Source organism: Pantherophis guttatus, chromosome 7, assembly GCF_059756535.1.
Source record: "Pantherophis guttatus breed Tessera chromosome 7, ASM5975653v1, whole genome shotgun sequence".
Classification (NCBI taxonomy): Eukaryota; Metazoa; Chordata; class Lepidosauria; order Squamata; family Colubridae; genus Pantherophis; species Pantherophis guttatus.
This window is the reverse complement of record NC_142069.1, coordinates 11,186,197-11,206,260: the sequence shown is the minus strand read 5'-3', so window position 1 is coordinate 11,206,260 and position 20,064 is coordinate 11,186,197. Positions and strand designations below refer to the sequence as shown.

General features: G+C 43.4%; 1 protein-coding gene across 4 annotated transcripts in view; it reads right to left on the bottom strand.

Moving 5' to 3' along the window:
• Positions 1–15,989, bottom strand: part of LOC117680114 (solute carrier organic anion transporter family member 1C1-like) — a 41,440-nt gene extending 25,451 nt beyond the window's left edge. Inside the window, exons 1-7 of one of the 4 annotated variants that reach the window (XM_087873009.1) lie at positions 15,910–15,989; positions 13,250–13,577; positions 9,031–9,150; positions 7,009–7,150; positions 6,542–6,674; positions 3,750–3,871; positions 690–836 (exon numbers count right to left, since the gene is read on the bottom strand). In XM_087873009.1, the coding sequence (XP_087729135.1) occupies positions 690–836; positions 3,750–3,871; positions 6,542–6,674; positions 7,009–7,150; positions 9,031–9,141 (655 nt within the window). In that variant the 5' untranslated portion in view covers positions 9,142–9,150; positions 13,250–13,577; positions 15,910–15,989. Of the gene's footprint in view, positions 1–689; positions 837–3,749; positions 3,872–6,541; positions 6,675–7,008; positions 7,151–9,030; positions 9,156–12,558; positions 12,617–13,249; positions 13,578–15,909 lie in introns of those variants that run through there. The other 3 variants (XM_087873010.1, XM_087873012.1, XM_087873011.1) reach the window with 3 other exon arrangements.
• Between the last annotated feature and the right edge of the window lie 4,075 nt (positions 15,990–20,064).

The window sequence follows — 20,064 nt, the reverse complement described above, 5'->3', positions numbered from 1 at the left end:
ACTTTAAGACTTGTGGACTTCAACTCCCAGAATTCCTCAGCCAGCTTTGCTTTGAGTTTAAGTAGACAAGTCTTAAAGTTGTCAAGTTTGGAGACCCCTGGTGTAGAGAAAGACACTCTAAAAGGATCCTCCCTAACGTATCAGCCTTTTAAAAGATACAGTGTGGGATATGTACTTTCAAAGTTGCAAGGTTTTGTTAATGTAACCCTACAACAAAGTAGAATTAGGTTGCCACTACATCACTACTACTAAACAACTATTGATTGTTTCTCCCAATTTTGTTCCCAAAATATCTTCTGTTCTTGCTCTCCAAAACCTGGCAAAATTCCTTCTCTCATTTTCTGTGCCAGCAAGAAAAAATGGGGTTAGTGTCTCAGAACTAATTTACTGACCATCTGTTGAATTTCTATGGATGGTTTTTAATGCGGACTTACTTACAAATCCTTGCGATGAAATAGTTTGAACCTACTAAAGACAAAAATTGAGCTCCCTCACTTCTCCCCGCCCCGCCCCCCGTGCCTTCCAACTAAGCTGGAACTGCATCTCCCAGAATTCCCAGTCAATGCAGTCATCGGACAGAATTGAATTCTGGGAGTTGAAGTCTGAGGGCTGGGATATCTACAGCTTTGGTCCCATTTCAGTTGTAATACTCAAATTCAGGAGAGAAAGAGTGATTGTGTGTATCTTACCTATGTAAAAGGCAGAGTTTTCTTCTGTGGCAAAATCATCAATGTAAGACATTCCCAGAGGCATAATAGGGGCTTCCCCAATTCCACGTAGCAGGTTCCCAGCAAGCACAAAGACCCACAAATAGGAACTAGCCATTTTTTCACATCCTGAAAACAGAAAATGTCCCAAGAAGTTGTGAGGTCCACAGCTTGATCACAATATTACTTGAGCAGTGGTGGGTTTCCATTTTTTTTACTACCAGTTCTGTGGGTGTGGCTTGGTGGGTGTGGCATGGCTTGGTCGGCGTGCCTTGGTGGGCGTGGCAGGGAAAAGATACTGTAAAATCTCCATTCCCACCCCATTCCAGGGGAAGGTTACTGCAAAATCCCCATTTCCTCCCAATCAGCTGGGACTCGGGAGGCAGAGAATAGATGGGGGCGGGGCCAGTCAGAATTTTTACTACTGGTTCTCCAAACTACTCAAAATTTCCGCTGCCAGTTCTCCAGAACTGGTCAGAACCTGCTGAAACCCACCTCTGTATCTGAGCATTACAATTTTCATTCCAAAGTACAGATAATCCTTGATTTATGAAGACAATTGGGACCAGAATTTCCATTGCTAAGCGAGGCAGTTGTTAAGTGAGTGGCGTTTGGTTTTACAATCTTTTTTTAAAACCGCAATTGTTAAGTAAACCACTGCAGATGAATAGCATTGAATAGCATTAGCACTTAAACTTATATACTGCTTCACAGTGCTTTTACAGCCCTCTCTAAGCAGTTTATAAAGTCAGCATATTGCACCCAACAATCTGGGTCCTTATTTTTACCGACCGCGGAAGGATGGAAAGCTGAGTCAACCTTGAGCCTGGTGAGACTCGAACTGCCAAATTGCAGGCAACCGGCAGTCAGCAGAAGTAGCCTGCAGTACTGCACTCTAACCACTGCGCCACCGCAGCTCGTCCAACCTCCCCCATTGACTTTGCCTGTTGGAAACTAGCTGTGAAGGTCGCAAATGATAATCACATGACTTGGGACACTGCAACTGTTGTAAATACACGCCAGTTGCCAAGCACATGAATCTTGACTGTGAGGATGCCACGATGGTCATAAGTGTGAGAATTATGGTAAGCCACTTTTTTCAGTGCTGTTGTCATTTTAAACAGTCACTAAATGAATGGTTTTAAATCAAGGACTACCTGCCTGTAGCAGGAAGGTTCAACTTCACCAATTCCAAGCCTCGCAAGCCAATGTCTACTCTAAGACAAGTTTCTAGCTCTTGTGATATGGATAAATTCTTCAAGCAAGGGTGATAACAATTGCGAAAGCGAACTCTTAAACCTGAGATAGTTTTTATGGATGGTGGGGGAAACACTTCCTCAACAAGTCCTCAGTAAGTATCATCTCCTCTCCCCACACCCCCAGTAACAGGCACAAGTAACTTTGAGGGAGAATAACAGTATAACAACATTGGAAGGGACCTTAGAGGTCTTCTAGTCCAACCCCCTGCTCAAGCAGGAAACCTTATACCATTTCAGACAAATGGTTGTCCAATCTCTTCTTCAAAACCTCCAGCGTTGGAGCGTCCACAACTTTTGGAGGCAAATCATTTCATTGATTAATTGTTCTGTCAGGAAATTTCTCCTTATTTCTCATTTGGTTCTCCCCCTTGATTAGTTTCCACCCATTGCTTCTAATCCTACCCGCAGGTGCTTTGGAGAATAGCTTTAGTCCCTCTTCTTTGTGGCAGCCCCTGAGATATCGGAACAACTGCTATCATGTCTCCCCTAGTCCTTCTTTTCATTAAACTAGACAGACCCAGTTCCTGCAACCGTTCTTCGTATGTTTTAGCTTCATCTATTTTAGCCTAGAAGACTGCCACTAATTTCTCTCAAGGGACAAATAATTTAACCCAGGGGTGAAATTCAGCAGGTTCTGACAGGTTCTGGAGAACCGGTAGCGGAAATTTTGAGTAGTTCAGAGAACCGGCAAATACCACCTCTGGCTGGCCCCAGAGTGAGGTCGGAATGGAGATTTTGCAATACCCTTCCCCCAGGAGTGGGGTGGGAATGGAGATTTTGCAGTATCCTTCCCCCAGGAGTGGGGTGGGAATGGGGATTTTGCAGTATCCTTCTCCCAGGAGTGGGGTGGGAATGGGGATTTTGCAGTATCCTTCCCCCAGGAGTGGGGTGGGAATGGGGATTTTGCAGTATCCTTCCCCCAGGAGTGGGGTGGGAATGGAGATTTTGCAGTATCCTTCCCCTGCCAGGCCCACCAAGCCACATCATGCCCACCAAGCCACACCCACAGAACCGGTAGTAAAAAAAATTGGATTTCACCACTGATTTAACCTCATCCGCTTGTTTCATTTCAAGAAACCTATCAAGTCCAATATGGCTTCCGAGGCTTTCTCAGATTACGTCCTTAAACCTAAGAGTGCTTATTTCATATCTTGAGTTTTTAATGAGCCCACTCTAAACAAGAAAGTTTACTCTGATTTGTAAGGGCAAACACACACACACCCTGATCAAACTGGAAAATCATGGTATGGATTACTAGGCAAACAAGGACAACATGTGAACCATCTGAAGAGTAGATTTACGGTATTACAAATGTATAGAATGAGGTAATTTTTCCAGACTTCCATGTGGATATTTAACACCTTAGTGCTCACTCTTTTCAGAGGTGGGGGGGAGGAACGATGGCCCCTTTATGACTTGAAGACTTCAACTCCCAGAATTCCTGAGCCAGCCATTCTCAGGAATTCTGGGAGTTGAACTGCACCGGTCATAAAAGGGCCATAGTTCCCCATCCCTGCTAGATAAAGCAAGGCTCCCCCCTAGAGGTGGGTTCTACTTACCTTTACTACCGGTTTGTATTCTGCCTGCGCGGGCGCGCTCTTCTATGCATGCATAAGCTTCTGCACATGTGCAGATCAACTTTGATGACGTTTGGGTCAGTGGGCGGAGCCTCCCGCCGGTTTTACTACTGGTTCTTGCGAACCGGTCCGAACCAGGGACAACCCACCACTGCTCCTCTCCCACCACTACAAAGGCCCAAGGCCACTGGAAATTTTTTACTTACCGGCCATCGTTGTGTTGTGGGAAGTTTCGGCAAGAGTGTAGTGATGGGGAGATACTGACGTACAGGCTGAAACACTTGTAGATGAATTGGCCAAGGAAACTGTGATACTTTTGTAATTGTAACTGCAGAACAAAAGCCAGGATTACGGGACTGGAAAGTTAGACTTTTCCTTCCATCATTATTTGAGAAAGACGATGGGTGGGTGGATAAGTGGTTTGCGTTGACTGCACATGCAAAACCCAGGAAAACCAAACTTAATTATTGTGCTCGTATAACATGCCCAAACAGATCTGAGATAGAAAAAGTATTTTGTTTTTGATGTTCCCCTAGGTTCTACTCTACATACTATGTGGGACTTCCTCCTACGTTATTTTCTCAGGAGGAACAATATCAAATGAATTCAATTCTGCGGTTTGGGTGTGTATGTGAAAGAAGGTTTAAAATAGATACTCTGCTCCTGATCCAACATTCTGGCCTCTTAGGACACTATCTACATATATTTACACAATAGTTGAATATACACTTATAGATCTGGTGGTTGCTAAGTCACTTTCAAACTTATGGTAAATATGGGTCTAAGTATGCATGTGTCACACTCTTGTAGAAACCCAGTTCATTTCCTTTTCATGATCAGCAGCATCCATGGAGATTGGGGGGAGTTGAAATTGTCAAAATGGCAGACTGGGCATAACGAGAAAAGTCCTCTAACCATTTGCATATAGACTGACATTGTACATATCTTCAAAGAAAGCTGGGCTTGCCCTGCATCACGCCACCCAGAGTCTTGCTGGCTCTGACCTCCCTTCCACAGGCACCATTCTTTATGATTCGGTGGGTTACATAAAACAAAACAATCTATCCATCAATCACCCACCCAACCATCCATCTATCCAATCATCCATCATCCATCCATCCAGAGGTGGGTGGTACATGAATTAACAACCGATTCGCCCAGCACTGAAAAGGCAAGTGTGCTTCTGCACATGTGCTTTGCTCGTGCGTGTGGCTTGCATGCATGCATGCGGCTTAGAAATGCGACTAAGTAGGATGGCATAGCGCCAGGGTGGATGCGTGGGGGCCATCCTCAGGTCGCAACTACCAGCTTCACCCAAACCGGTCCAAACTGGCTGAATCCCACCCTGACATCCATCCATCCATCCATCCATCCATCCATCCATCCATCCATCCATCCAAAGGTGGCCATGGTGTAGGCCTCAAATTTGAGTTGAGACCACCCCAAATCAGTTTTTATCTTCTTCCACATGGACCCCTTGGAATTTCTCATATTAGACAGCAATAAACAAAGATATGAAAGAAGAGTGACTGGTTTAAGGAAAGGAGCAGAACAAGAACTTCATGCCCAGGGAGTGTTGATGAGATCATCAGAAAGGCAGAGGTGAGAAGTTTAAAGAATCATAGGTACTCCATGAAGTGGTGTATGCCTATAGGGAAAGAAATGATGTTTTCCAAGGATAGAAAGAGAAGGAGACATACTGAATAGTGAATGATGTTGGTGTAATTTGAATATTGCTTAATGAATTTAAAAGCTCTTGGTTCCTATCCTTCATTTATTATGCTTTCTTGTGGTTTCTTAGTCTTTTTCTATGCTGTGCAGAACATAGCTTATCTGAAAGTAGTGAATAAGTATTTACTTATTTATTTATATCCTGCCTTTATTATTTTTACAAATAACTCAAGGCGGTGAGGGTATCCAACATACCTTCCTCTTTCTATTTTCCTCACAACAACCCTGTGAGTGGATTGGGCTGAGAGAGAGAGAGAGGAACTTTTCCAAAGCTGGTTTTCTTGGTGAAGGGGGGACTTGAACTGACGATCTTCCACTTTCTAGCCTAGTGCCTTAACCACTAGACCACTGGAGAACAATGGGAGCTATGAGATGTGCCATACCCATTCATCTTCGACAGAAGCCTCGGTATGGCTACATTCATATCATCCATTTAATTTCGGTACTGGGATTATCTATTTCCTGGCTCCTATCATATTATATAAAATTTATTTATATAAAAGGGACCCGGTGGCTCAGTGGCTAAGACCCTGAGCTTGTCGATCGAAAGGTTGGCACTTCAGTGGTTCGAATCCCTAGTGCTGGGTAACGGGGTGAGCTCCCATTACTTGTCCCAGCTTCTGCCAACCTAGCAGTTCGAAAGCAGGTAAAAAATGCAAGTAGAAAAATAGGGAACACCTTTGGTGGGAAGGGAACAGCGTTCCATGCGCCTTTGGCATTGAGTCATGCCGGCCACATGACCACGGAGACGTCTTCGGACAGTGCTGGCTCTTCGGCTTTGAAATGAAGATGAGCACTGCCCCCTAGAGTCGGGAATGACTAGCACATATGTGCAAGGGGAACCTTTCCCTTTCCTTTTTATCATTTTATGTATTTACCATTTTAACTGTATTCACAATATAACAGGTCCATTAAAGATTTATTAAAGACCTAGAAACCTGATTGGTTCTACTAACTCTGGTTAGTCCTTGATTAGGCTTAGTGTGTATTTTACTATTTTGTACAAATCCTGCCCTTTTTACTTTATGATTGATTGAATTTTGCAAAATAAGAAAGCGAGTTATTCCAGGAAACAAACAAAGCACATGCTGTCTTTAATTAGAAAGTAATCCAACAGGCTGGATTTGTACAACAAGTCACACCACAATCCCTTTCCTAAAAGAGATAGAATCAACAAAAACAACAGCCAACTCATCCTCAGATTAACTCAGGTGATCTGGCTGTAGCTTTCAAGGTAGAAAGTCAAGTCAAACAAAACGTCACTTACCGTCCCATGATGAAGTGTGGTATCATCGATAGAAAGGATCCCAAGGTCATAATTAGACAACCTGTTGCAATCACCTTTGGGCGGTGAACTCGTGGTCCAAGATAACTCACCAGAACCATTACCAATAAGTTTCCTGAATCAGAAGAAGAGACATTAACAGCCCTCTCTGGGAAAAGGAAGACCTTCTATGCAGTGGTGAAATGCAGCCAGTTCTATCCGACTCGGGCGAACCTGTAGCGCCGGCAACGGGAGGCTCCTCCCACCCACCAGGACGTCATCACGTCCCATTTTTGACATCTGCGCATGTTCAGAAGGTCCTGCGCATGTGCAGAGGTGTCGCGATTGAACAAAGTGAGCACACGCGCACGCACGCTCCCATTTGCAAACCGGTAGCGAAGGTAAATGGATTTCACCCCTACTTCTATGGCCAAGCTGCAACCTCTGCACCCCAGCACGAGTCAACCTACCTATCTCAAAGCTTCCGTCGATCAAGCCAACCACAGACGATGAGATCTCGAATCTCCGCTCGATTTGAGTCATCATGCTCTTCATGTAGCTTCCTGAAAAAGCTTTGGCAAAAAAAGAAAACGCCAGTGCTCCAAGAAATATCTAAGATGGAAACAGAGATAAAATAGTGAGCTGGCAAAGGAGCCATTGCTAGAAAGTTGCTAGAGGCATCTCATAACGCTAACATTATAGAGCAGGCGTGTCAAACTCAATGTCATTGAGGGCCACATCAGGGTTGAATTTGACCTCATTGGGGGGGCAGGGTGGACGTGGCCAGGGTGAAGTGGCCAGCTCGACCTCACTCATGTCGGGGGTGCCTGTGGTGGCCCAAGTGCTCTGCCAGCGAAAACGGGCTCCCGAGCTCCCCTGGGCCTTGAGTTTGACACCCCTGTTATGGAGCATTTTTACTAATGTTTACTCTCCAAAGGCCCACAGGTAGTGAAATGCCCATGGTAAAAATTAAAAATTGAAAAATAAAATAAACAATACGCACTCTTTCAAGGCAAAAGAGCGCAAAAGAGCACTAAGTTGTTTGCAGAACATAGTTAGGTAGATACAACCTAATTTCCACCAGGTAACGGCAAAGGTTCCCCTCGCACATGTGTGCTAGTCATTCCCGACTCTAGGGGGCAGTGCTCATCTCCGTTTCAAAGCCAAAGAGCCAGCGCTGTCTGAAGACGTCTCCATGGTCATGTGGCCAGCATGACTAAACGCCAAAGGCGCATGGAACGCTGTTACCTTCCCACCAAAGGTGGTCCCTATTTTTCTACTTGCATTTTTTACATGCTTTCGAACTGCTAGGTTGGTAGAAGCTGGGACAAGTAACGGGAGCTCACTCCGTTACGTGGCACTAGGGATTCGAACCGCTGAACTGCCAACCTTTCGATTGACAAGCTCACCATCTTAGCCACTGAGCCACCGTATTCCACCAGGAGGCTGCTCTAAAAAACTATTGCTGTCACCAAGAAGGGCCTTGCATCCCCCAATCCTCCCAAAAGTGGGAAACTACAAACAGCTTTTCCTAGAACAATCACATAGGTTGGACTGATATATTTTTTTTTTAATTTGATTTATATGCCGCCCTTCTCCGGAGACTCAGGGCGGCTTACAGTGCGTTAAGCAATAGCCTTCATACTTTTGTATATTTATACAAAGTCAGCTTATTGCCCCCACAAACTGGGTCCTCATTTAACCTACCTTAGAAAGGATGGAAGGCTGAGTCAACCTTGAGCCTGGTAAGATTCGAACCTGCAGAAATTGCAGGCAGCTGTGTTAATAACAGGGTGCATTAAACCACTGTACTACCAAGGCTCTTGGTAGTCCTCAACGCACGACCACAACTGACCTCGTAATTATGATTATCAGTCATGATCGCCATTAAGCAGGACATCAGGGGACTGTGCCTGATCTTACACAACCTTTTTTTTGTGGCAGTCATTAAGTGAAAGCAGCGGTCATAAAGCAAACACAGTGTTCCTAAAGCAAAGACCTCAGTCATTAAGTGAATCCATTGTCCACAAGGGGTGTTTTTTTTTTTGTAAATGCCAATTTCCGGCAAAGTATGTTATAAATCACAGTCGTGTTGCATGGATCCTGCAAAAAAGGCTGTTAAATGTGAACCATCCCCCAAAATCCAATGACAGGGGAGCTTGGCCATTGGAACTTGTAACATGGGTTATTTAGTTGGAAAAGGCACTGACAGACTTTGGCCTTTTTGCTACTATAGTTTTTACCCTGTGATTTTAAGCATGAATCGTATGAATATTTTCCAACTCTCCAAGGAAAGCAGCCGAGCGATGGCTTTTAGCTTTGAAACAGAAAGGATGTGTGTAGCCTTCACTGGATGTAACCTGAGGATTTATTGCAGAGAAAATGGGAAGCTATTCAATTTCAGAATAGAAAGAAGAGTAGCCTTTGTGGGATGCAGCTCAGGGATTCATTGAAGCGAAAATTGGAGGGAGGGAGGAGGAAAGCTATATTACCTTTAATTGGGAAATAGAGAGAGATGTCACCTTGGTAGGATGTGATCCAAAGGTTTTATCCAGGACAAACGGATTTTCTTTTGCTTGCTGTGAGGCTGTTTTTCCATCCATGGTATTGATCTAAACTGGGAACACAGACTTTTCTGTTTGGTGGCCAAAATAGAACCGAGATTTCTAGATTCCAACTCCTTCCAGCTTTGTTATTCTGTTATTCTGATTGGGAATTTCTGTCCTAAAGGCCTAATCCTAAACTCAAAAGTTAATCCTACAATCTCAAATACCATGATTAAAATCTAGTCTTCCCCTAAGCCGACCTTCTTTCCTTTTGTCGCGAGCTCTTTCGTCCATTCAACTGATCCGTTTGGGGGTACACTGTCATAATTTTAAACTGTTTTTAATAGGGTTGCTGATTTTAATTTTATTTCCTTGTGATTTGTATTGAAATTTGTCATTTTGTAAGCCGCCTTGAGTCCCCAGGGAGAAAGGTGGCATATAAATCGCAATAATAAATAAATAAATAAATAAATAAAATAAATAAGCCCTGTGTTTCCATAATATCGCATTGCTTTCAACACCTATTCTTTTTTTTTTAATCCTCAACCTTCTTTCTCCTAGGCTTAAGTGATATTAGTCTACAAACAGAACCATCTTGTAACTTTAAAGAGGGTGGAGAGGTAATTTGAACTTGGGCTGCCTGCATATTAGGCAATTGTATTAACCTCTGAGCCACAAATTCTCCTCCCTTTATCATCTTGAGCCAGGGGAGAGATTAAGTGTTTTTCCAACGAAGCACCTGGTCTACCCCAATATGGGAGGGAGCAAACTGCTTCCCTTTCACCTTTCAGCTCCAATCCAGAAGCTCTCAAGCAGTCACATTCACGATGAACTTGTGGCTCAGAGGTTAATACAACTGCATAATATGCAGGCAGCCCAAGTTCGAATCCGAATAAGGGTATGTCTAGCTGATGAGAGCTAAATAGCTTGAAATTGATCTATGCTAGTCTCCCTTTATTTTTTTACCAACAAATATAAATTTGGTGTATATATATATATATATATATATATATATATATATATATATATATATATATATACTTTTCTTTTTGCTTTCCCCCCCAGCACTGTCTTTCCTACTTCTTCTTTTATCTTTCTTTTTGTTTTAATTTCACTCTATATCATTTCATGTTTCTGTATTACTTATGTGAATTTTTTTAAAATAAAAGTTATTTTTAAAAGGTGCTAATCTGCATGTAGACTTCAGTCATATTGTTCAACAGGTTTATTTTAAGTACAAAACCAGGAAGATGACTTAATGTCTTGTAAGCAGAACAATAACAAGCAATTGCACAGAGAAAATTATATATATGAATTGACAGCAAATTAGAATCCCTATATTACAGATGAATAGCTACGATATTCTCCTTGACTGTATGCAGTTTTAAAGAACTTTGGAGGGCGACCAACTCCATTCCCACAACAAATTGCTCCTAATTTATAACTATTAATGTGAAGAATGTGCTAAATAATTAAGTATACTAGTTATGTTAGACATGTGATGCGACACCCAGAAAAATAGGGCATCCTTCAATTAATCCTCCAGGGAAAGACTGAAGGCGAACGAGGTCCAGGCAAAAGAAGAACATCATGGTTTCAAAACCTAAGGGACTGGTTTGGACAAAACTCAGCAGCACTTTTTCATGTGGCTGTTGACAAAAATAGGATTTGCCAACATGATCGCCAACATCCGATGGCGGATATGGCACAAGAAGAAGAAGAAAAAGAAGCTATGTTAAAATCAACACTAATTCAAAGTAAGCGAAGACGTTGTGCAACAATGCCCCAGCTCACAGCTCAAAGGCTAGCTATGGTCCTTAGGTTGCCCACCCCAAGTTGAGTATTGCTTGTATTAGATGATTAAAATAGCATCTTTTCATACTGACCACTGTATGTCATGGAAGAGTAGTGTAGGGTGGGGTGGGATGAGATGGGATGGAATGGAAAGGAAGGAAGGGAGGGAGAGAGGGAGGAAGGAAGGAAGGAAGGAAGGAAGGAAGGAAGGAAGGAAGGAAGGAAGGAAGGAAGGAAGAATACCAAATGTGAATGAACTTTTTTGCAGCCTTAGACAAGCAGATCAATCATGTTGAATCTTGGGAATTACATTTATTTCTTCCCGGCCTACATGTATATCTTCCCAGTTTGAACATTGCAAAAACGTAGTAGGATAGGGCTTAAGGCATTAGGAATGTGGGAGCATCAACTGTCTGTCCACTGAATTCCATGGATGATTACCTGGCTGACCTTGGAAGCCAAGTAGAGTCGATCCTAATGAGAGACCATTAAGAAACCATAGAGATGAAGGCAACACCAGGAAGTTGGGGGGAAAAACCTATCCTGGAAAAAACAGTGACAGACCATTTCTAAGAAGACTCCATGAATGTGTCTCTTAAATCAGGGGTCCCCAGCCTTTCAGACCTCAGGGACCACTAAATTCATAATTTTAAATCCCATGGACCACTAATATGATCTGTCTAATGACTGGCTGGGTGGGCGTGGCTAGGTGGTCATGTGACTGGGTGGGTGTGGCCAACTCGATGTCACTCACATCGAGGGGTGCCTCACTTTACTCACCCCTCGCTGGCCTCTACTCACCCCTCTCCTGCCAGCCACTCCTGGTTGTTAGAGCTAAGCAGCCATCACGAGAAAGAGTTGGCAATACAACTAGCTCAGTACAAATTAGATCTGACCAAGAAGGAGGCTCAGCAGAAGCACCTCACTCAGGACTACAAGCATAAGCTTTCCAAGCAGAGGGAAGACCTGCAGGAGTGCAAGGCCAGGGGCCGGCGCCTGGAGGCTCAGTGGGCTGAGATGGTCAGCCAGTTCCAGGCCATGAGGCAGTCCCACTGGAACAAGGCCCTCCGGCTCCTTGCCACCAGTGGCACTTCCCCCCAGCTTTCGCCCAAAGCCCCACACCAGGATGCTGAAGCAGACCCTAAATCGGAACTTCTGCCCCCCTCCAACCCACACAAAAAGACCCCAAAGGGGGAGACTCTCTGCACCAACACAAACATTCATTGCACATATCCGGCCCAGGGACCATAGTTTGAGGACCTCTGTTTAGTGCAATATTAAAAAATGCAAATAATTATTCAGTGGACCACCAAAATTTTCTCATGGACCACCAGTGGTCCACGGACCACCAATTGGTGACTGCTGCCTTAAATCACAGGGAGACAAATTTAATTTGAAGGAAACTTCAAAATGCATGTATAGGTTTGCAGCTGGATAGCACAATCCTATATCTGTCGCTTCAAGAAAAGAAAAGAAAAGCTATAAAATATGCCGACTTCAGTTCTGACATAAAAGTGAATCACAGAGTGAGCGGCAAGAATTCCTATCCAAATTCCATACTTTACAGATTACAGATATAACAAGAGTTGGAAGGGACCTTGGAGGTCTTCTAGTCCAACCCCCTGCTCATACACCCCTTTTTTTATAACTATCAAACAGCCAAAGTTCTGTGGGACTTACTTTTTCATCAAAGTGAGCAAAGGAAGCTTTCCATGGACACAGCTCAGTATTGGATTCCCAAGGTGAAAAGTAACCCCAATCCCAGTTAGATCCTCCTTTTCATCAAATCCCTGTGTTAGCTAATCCAGGATTAACTTTATGAGTCTCTCTCTTTCTCTCTCCACCCAGACAATCCCAGTGTTTATCTCTTCTGTAAATTCCTCGTGGATATGAAATGGTCCAACCTTCCATCTTGGGGCCCTGAGCCAAGGACCACAGCAGATTAAACGAATGTTTAACATGGCTAACATCAAACAATATGCAAACTGGCATGGAATGTGTTTGGATCAACCTTGGTTGTTAAACACAGCCTACACTTTGTGCTTTATCTTTGGCTGACAATCCATCTTCTGACCTCCTTAAGATAAAGGCGGAATATTTTTGTCAGGTTTCGGGCTCCTCCCGAGTCTTCTGAGTTACAGAGACATTTCGTTCTGTTTCTGCTCCCTTTCAGAACACACGGGAGGAAAGCTGCTTTGGTTAAATGTGGGTAAAGGTGGAGCAGATGACCACAAAGAAGGGTGAGGAGATGATTGAATTAATCTTCACTGGAGATGATTGAATTAATGCTGGGCTAAAGACAACCTCCTCCTCTATTTATTCTATTTTTCAAAAATCCTCTTTGCCGTGCGAGAGAGACTTATTTCCTTACCTTAATTCTTGGGGAAACTCCTTCAGATTTATCTTGATGGTCTTTCTGAGCTTATTGTTGGAAATGTCAGAAGGTCAACTTCTGTTGTTGTTTTCATGTGTCCGTCACTCAGAAGCTTTGAGGGCTGGACTTGGTGATCCTTATGGTTCTTTCTACCTCTATGGTTCCAGTAATTCTTGGGTTGCTCGAACTGCTCAACCTGAAAAAAGTCCCACTTTAGGAGGACTTTAGGAGTGAGCAGCTCTACGTCACCGGAATCGTGTGCTCTGAAGATCTTGCAGAGGGCAATGGTCTCTAGATAACACTTGTGGTTGTCTGCAGGACTTTGCTGCTTTTGTAAAAATGAAATAGAAGCAACACACTGTTGGAGATGTTATATCCCTTTTATAGGCATTTGTTTGTTTGTTTGATTGTTTGTTTGTTTATATCTACCCGTGTTTCCCCGAGAATAAGACCAAGTGCCGAGTGACGCACTGTGCCGGGCCACAAGGCAAGGCAGGAGTGCTGCTCCATGCACCCTGCACTGGCTTACCTCAGGGGCCCCGCAGCCACACCATCCACACCCCGACTCCTGCCTCTACTTAAGGGCCTGTGCAGCCACCCAGCCACCCATTTCATCTGGTTGCTCACAGTGCCATGGCCGTGAACAAACAGAAGAGGTGGGCTGGCAGCCACGCAGGGTCCTCATGGCTGCAGCACCATGAGAAACCAGACGGAATGGATGGCCTGCTGGCTGAGCAGGCTCGTAAGTAGGGCTTATTTTGGGGGGAGGGCTTATATTAAGCGTGCACATAAAAACATGCTAGGGCTTATTTTTTGGATAGGTCTTATTTTGGGGCAAACACAGTATCTATCTATCTGTCTATCTATCTATCTATCTATCTATCTATCTCTATCATCTCTATCTATCTATCTATTTATCTATCTATATCTATCATCTATATCTGTCTGTCTATCTATCTATCTATCTGTCTGTCTGTCTGTCTATCCTATCTATCTATCTATCTATCTATCTATCTATCTATCTATCTATCTCTATCATCTATATCTATCTATCTATCTAGCTATCTATCTATCTATATCTATCTATCATCTATATCTGTCTGTCTGTCTGTCTATCTATCATCTATCTATCTATCTATCTATCTCTATCATCTATATCTATCTATCTATCTATATCTATCTATCATCTATATCTGTCTGTCTGTCTGTCTGTCTATCCTATCTATCCTATCTATCCTATCTATCTATCTATCTATCTATCTATCTATCTATCTATCTATCTATATCTATCTATCATCTATATCTGTCTGTCTGTCTGTCTATCTATCATCTATCTATCTATCTATCTATCTATCTATCTATCTCTATCATCTATATCTATCTATCTATCTATATCTATCTATCATCTATATCTGTCTGTCTGTCTGTCTGTCTATCCTATCTATCCTATCTATCCTATCTATCTATCTATCTATCTATCTATCTATCTATCTATCTATCCTGTTTCCCCGAAAGTAAGACATCCCCTGATAATAAGCCCAATCGGGCTTTTGAGGGCATGCGCTAAAATAAGCCCCCCCCCCAAAAAATAAGCCCTCCACAAAACTATTTAAACGCATGCGCAGCCATTTCCTCTGGTTTTCTCCACGCGCCCCAAAATAATAAGACCTCCCCAAAAATAAGGCCAAGCGCTTATTTTGGGATTCAAAAAAATATAAGACAGGGTCTTATTTTCGGGGAAACACGGTATCTATCATCTATCTATCAAATTTATTGGTTGCCCACCTTACCACAGAGTAACTCTGGGCGGATATATGATGTCACCACATCCATGAAAAGCGTCAGAGCGGTCTCACAATGGCATGATGCTGTTTACGTCACTGTACCCACACCCCCGGTGCTCCACATAACCCCCAAATCCCATTAATCCCTAAATTCTATGAGGCCTCCAATTTCATTTTTAAAATGGCTTCACAGCCCATTGCCTCCTCTCTTTTTTTTTTGGCATCTCCAATTTCACCTCGGGTTACAGAAATGGCCACAGGTGGAATTTACCCCCTGAAAACATGTTGACATGAGGAGTCAGCAACTTGGTCTGGGAAACGAGATTTTCTCAGGTATGTAAGGACTTAAGAATCCAAGCCTTAAGAAGAAGCCACCACACCTGGAATGATGCAGAAGGTCCTACTCTGTTTCCGTTACGAAACGCATTAGAATCAATACAAATTTCATTTAGACTCTCAAATCCCTTGATTTCAGTGGCTCAACTCTAACCCAACCATCCCACCTATTTATTATTAACTAATGTTGCAGTTGCCAGACTGCAGAAGCTAAAAGACACACACACACACACAAACAAAATAAATAAAGCTCAGAAACTTTGCAGCCGTTCATTAGCCTCCTAAAAAAGCAGATTTGTTTTTCTTTAGTTATGCCAAAAGATCACATCACATGCCCTCATTTCCCCATTCATTCAAACACCACTTCTTTAGTTCTAGAATTATTTGGGGGTGGAGGGGGGGTGAGTTGGGGATTTCTAGGACAAGATCTTCCAAGTGTTAAAGGATTCCCACCAAGCACCCTCCCACCCGACTAAGGAAGGTAGGGCAATGCTGATGAGATGATCCCAACCCCCCCCAAAAAGGGAGAAGACTTACCGTTCGGTCTGGCAGGTTTGAACTCTCCAATCTCCTGAGGCAAGCAGCCAAATCATGTGCGTGTTTAGGGATCAGCCTCCTTTGGAAGGTGGAGAATTTGTGAGGGACATTGCATAACTTTTCCCTTCGCTGGTTTTTTTTTTTTTCCACTTATTTCCATCCTTTCCAGAGAAGGGCCGATTTATAAGGTTGAACTACGATGACTTGCAGTGTTAATAAATGGGCATTTCGCCTGCGGTTGCATTCAGGTCTTTGCATGTAAATAGTTGACTTCTTCAGAAAAACGAAAATCCACTTCTTTCACCAGATGTTCTTTGCACTGCAATGGTAATGATTGCCTGAAAGAATTGCACCTTTGGGAAGGGACACGTGTCCATCTATCTGGACCACTGTTTCTCCTCAACTTTCAGAGGCGTGAACGTCAACAACCAGACCTTCCAGAATTTCTTGGAGTTGAAGTTGCCATGGTTGAGAGAAATTGGTCTGGATTGAAAATATCTGCTACATGGCACCATATAGCGACTGCCACCACTGAAAGGCAACTTCAGGTCACCATTGAAAGTGATGGCACCAAAAAGATACTGAAAGTTTGAAAGCTCAACGTATGGTTTGAAGGCTACTGGTCCTTTGCTGCTGGAGGCCAGGAAGGCCGAAAACGGGCCCTGCGGGGGCCCCACGAGGTCTCCACATGGCCTGTTTTCAGCTGTAAAAGTGCTGCAGGAGGCCACGGAGGGCGAAAACGGGCCGCGCAGGGACCTCACCAATTGTTCTAGACTATAGTACTCTGTAGGGGCATAATGGCTCAGTGGTTAAAGACGCTGAGCTTATCAGCTGGAAAGCTGATAACCTAGGTTTGAGACCCAAGTGCCACGCAACAGGTTGAGCTCCTGTTACTGCCTCAGCTCCTGCCCACCTAGCAGTTTGAAAGCATGCAAATTCAAGTAAATAAATAGGTACCACTTCAGTGGGAAGGCAAGAGGGTTCTGTGCACCTTGACGTATAGTCATGCTGGCCACATGACCACAGAAATGTCTTTGGACAAAGCTGGATCCCTTGGCTAAGAAATGGAGATGAGCACTGCCTTCTAAAGTTGGACATGACTGGACAGGGGAAACTTTTACCTTGATAGTTCCCTGATTGGTGGTCTAAATGACATCACTATAAGGTGATAGTATTTTTTCTGAGGAACTATTGTTGTTTGCTCCTACAGGTTATCCTAGCATCTTAGATAAATTAGTTGTGTAATTTTCCTCTAAATCAGGCCCGTCAAACTGGTGGCCCGCGGGCCGGATACGGCCCATGCAGGCCACACCCACCCCAGCTCACGACACGATCCGGCCTGCAACACAATCGAGTTTGACACCCGTGCTCTAAATTGTTAAACATCAATGGATCCAAAAGATTGCAGAAATTGGCTAACGAAGTTGAGATGTTATGGCTTTCAATGAATATTTCAGAATGTAGGACACCTTGTTATATCTCAGCACCTTCCAAGATCTGTGTGGCCTTCAGTCTTTAGAATCTTCAAGAACAGTCTGCTGAATTGGGCTATTCTGGAAAGAGAATTATCTTCCTCGTGAATTTCCTTCTTCTTAGATTAAAAAAAAAAAAGTCTAAGAAAAATTAGAGGTGCTTAAAGTTGCCTAACAAGTATCCTTCCAATTTTATACTTTACCTGGTCTAAAACATGCTTTGAAGGGCCTGCTTTTGAGTGCCCTTGGCAAACACACCATAGCAAATGCAAAAAAAAAAAAAAACAATCTTAATCATCACATTCCGATTATAGAAGGTCTGTCCTTTTCGTTTTTGTCACCATGGAACATGAACGTTTCAAGACAATAGTAATACTTCAGATAACCCCTAGTGCAAGAAAAACTCTATTCAATGTGTACGAAATAATTTGTCTAAACTGGCATTTGGAAACGGCAAAGAACAGTTTGGTTCCAGGGCTACAAAAGCCATTTTTCCCACTGGAGGGAAACGTTCTGGATCCTGATTCTAAATTCCAGTTTTGCTGCTTGAGAAGAAAGAGAGACCAAGTTGGCTGGTGGAATGCAATAGCCGAAATACCTGCTGCCTTTGCAAACTTTGTTCTTCAGTACAGGTGGTCCTCGACTTACAACCATTCATTTAGCGACTGTTCGAAGTTACGACAGCACTGGAAAAGTAACTTATGACCATTTTTCACACTTACAACTGTTGCAACATGGCCAAAGTTACAGGATCAAAATTCAGACGCTTGGAAGGAATTCATATTTATGACAGTTGCAGTATCTGGGGGAGGTCACTTTTGCGAACTTCTGACAAGTAAAGTCAACGGGGAAGCCAGATTGACGTAATAATCATGTTACTAATTTAACAGCTGGAATGATTCACTTAACAACGGTGGTGAGAAATGTTGTAAAATGAGGCAAAACTTATACCATATTTTTCAGAATATAAGATGCACCTAAAAGTGGGTGGAAATGTCTGTGCCTCTTATACAGCGAATGTTGCCAAAGCCCCGCCCACCCACTGGCCCCCACCCTTCGGCCGTTTTCAGCCACCACACGTCACGTTTTCGGCCTCCGCATGCTCCATTTTAGACCCGTGCCGGGCTGTGGAGATCACCACAGTACATCGCCGCTGATCACCGTGTTTTCGGCCAGTTCCAGGCAGTGGGGATCAGCAGTGGTGGCAGTGCTCCTCGCTGCCTGGAACGGGCCAAAAATGCAACGCAGAGAGGCCAAAAATGGGGCATGTGGAGGCCAAAAACATGTCGTGTGGAGGCCAAAAATGTGACGCATGGAGACCGAAAACACAATGCACAGAGGTGGCAATCAGTGGTGATGTGTTGTGGCGATCCTGGCAGCCTGGAATGGGTCTAAAATGGAATGTGCAGAGGCCAAAAATGCAATGTGCAGAGGCAGCGATGGGCTGTGCCGATCCCCGCAGCCTGGAACAACTGATTGGCGGTATTCTGGGAGGCTGATCCAACCGCCAATCAGCTGCTCAGGCTGAATCAGGCTGCAATAGTGTGCTGAAGCTGACCAGGCTGTTTGCTGCTTGCTGCAAGGACGCTAGCCAAATGAATACCGATGGATGCTGGTAGGCAGATTTTTTTTCTTGTTTTCCTCCCCAAAAACTAATGTGCGTCTTGTACTCCAGAGCATCCTATGCTTCAAAAAATATGGTAAATTTTGGGGTCAATTGTGATGATAAGTCAAGGACGACTTGTATTTAAAAAGTGCCTTGGTGTTTCCCTCCACCGTTTGAAGAGCTAAAATGTTTTAAGATGCGAACATAAGACAGTTGCTTTAATATTTCACACTGTGGGTCAGAAATCAGTTTTTGTATCAGTTTCTTTAAATCCTTACCATAACAGAGAGCTTACTGGTTAACCTGGATAATCACCGAATGCTGCCATCTTAAATGGTCTGTGAGCAGCTAACTATAGTTTCTTATTGAAGGTATAATGGTTAACGCTAAAGAGTCTACTCATCAATCATATTCACAGCTTCAACTAAACAATAACTGAGCTAATATTTTACTCCCTGGAAGATTTCTCTTACTAAGCTATAGTACAAACAACCATTAGATGGGAGCAAAGAGACACAGGGACCATATTGTGATTGGGAGGATTTTTATAGCACGTCATGGTATCCATATATAATCCACATATGAAAGATGTTTTCTTTAAATTTCCCAGTCTAGTCTATTAATCTGGGATTTCCTCTTGGTCTCCCATCCCAGTACTAACCAAGTTCAGCCCTGAGTAGCTGTTTCAAGTTTGGTCCTGCTCAGACTCTAGTTGCTACTCAGGGCTGAACTTGGTTAGTACTGGGATGGGAGACCAAGAGGAAATCCCAGAATAGACTAGACTGGGAAATTTAAAGAAAATATCTAAGAGAAAGCTCTGTGTAGATCTAGCCAGTCTTTAGGAGCTGAGGTTCACTTAAGGGTGATATACCTTCATTTTTCATACTCTAGATAGAAAATATATGGTTATCATTGTCCTTGATCTATATGTTGTAATATCTGGCACGCGCTGTTACATCATTCCTGAAACAATTGACTTCGCTACTACGCCAGTTTCAATAGAAGCTCATACTTTGAAATTTGGTTATCTGACAAACCATCTTCTCCATTGCAAGCCCAGCTAATCTCTTCCCACAG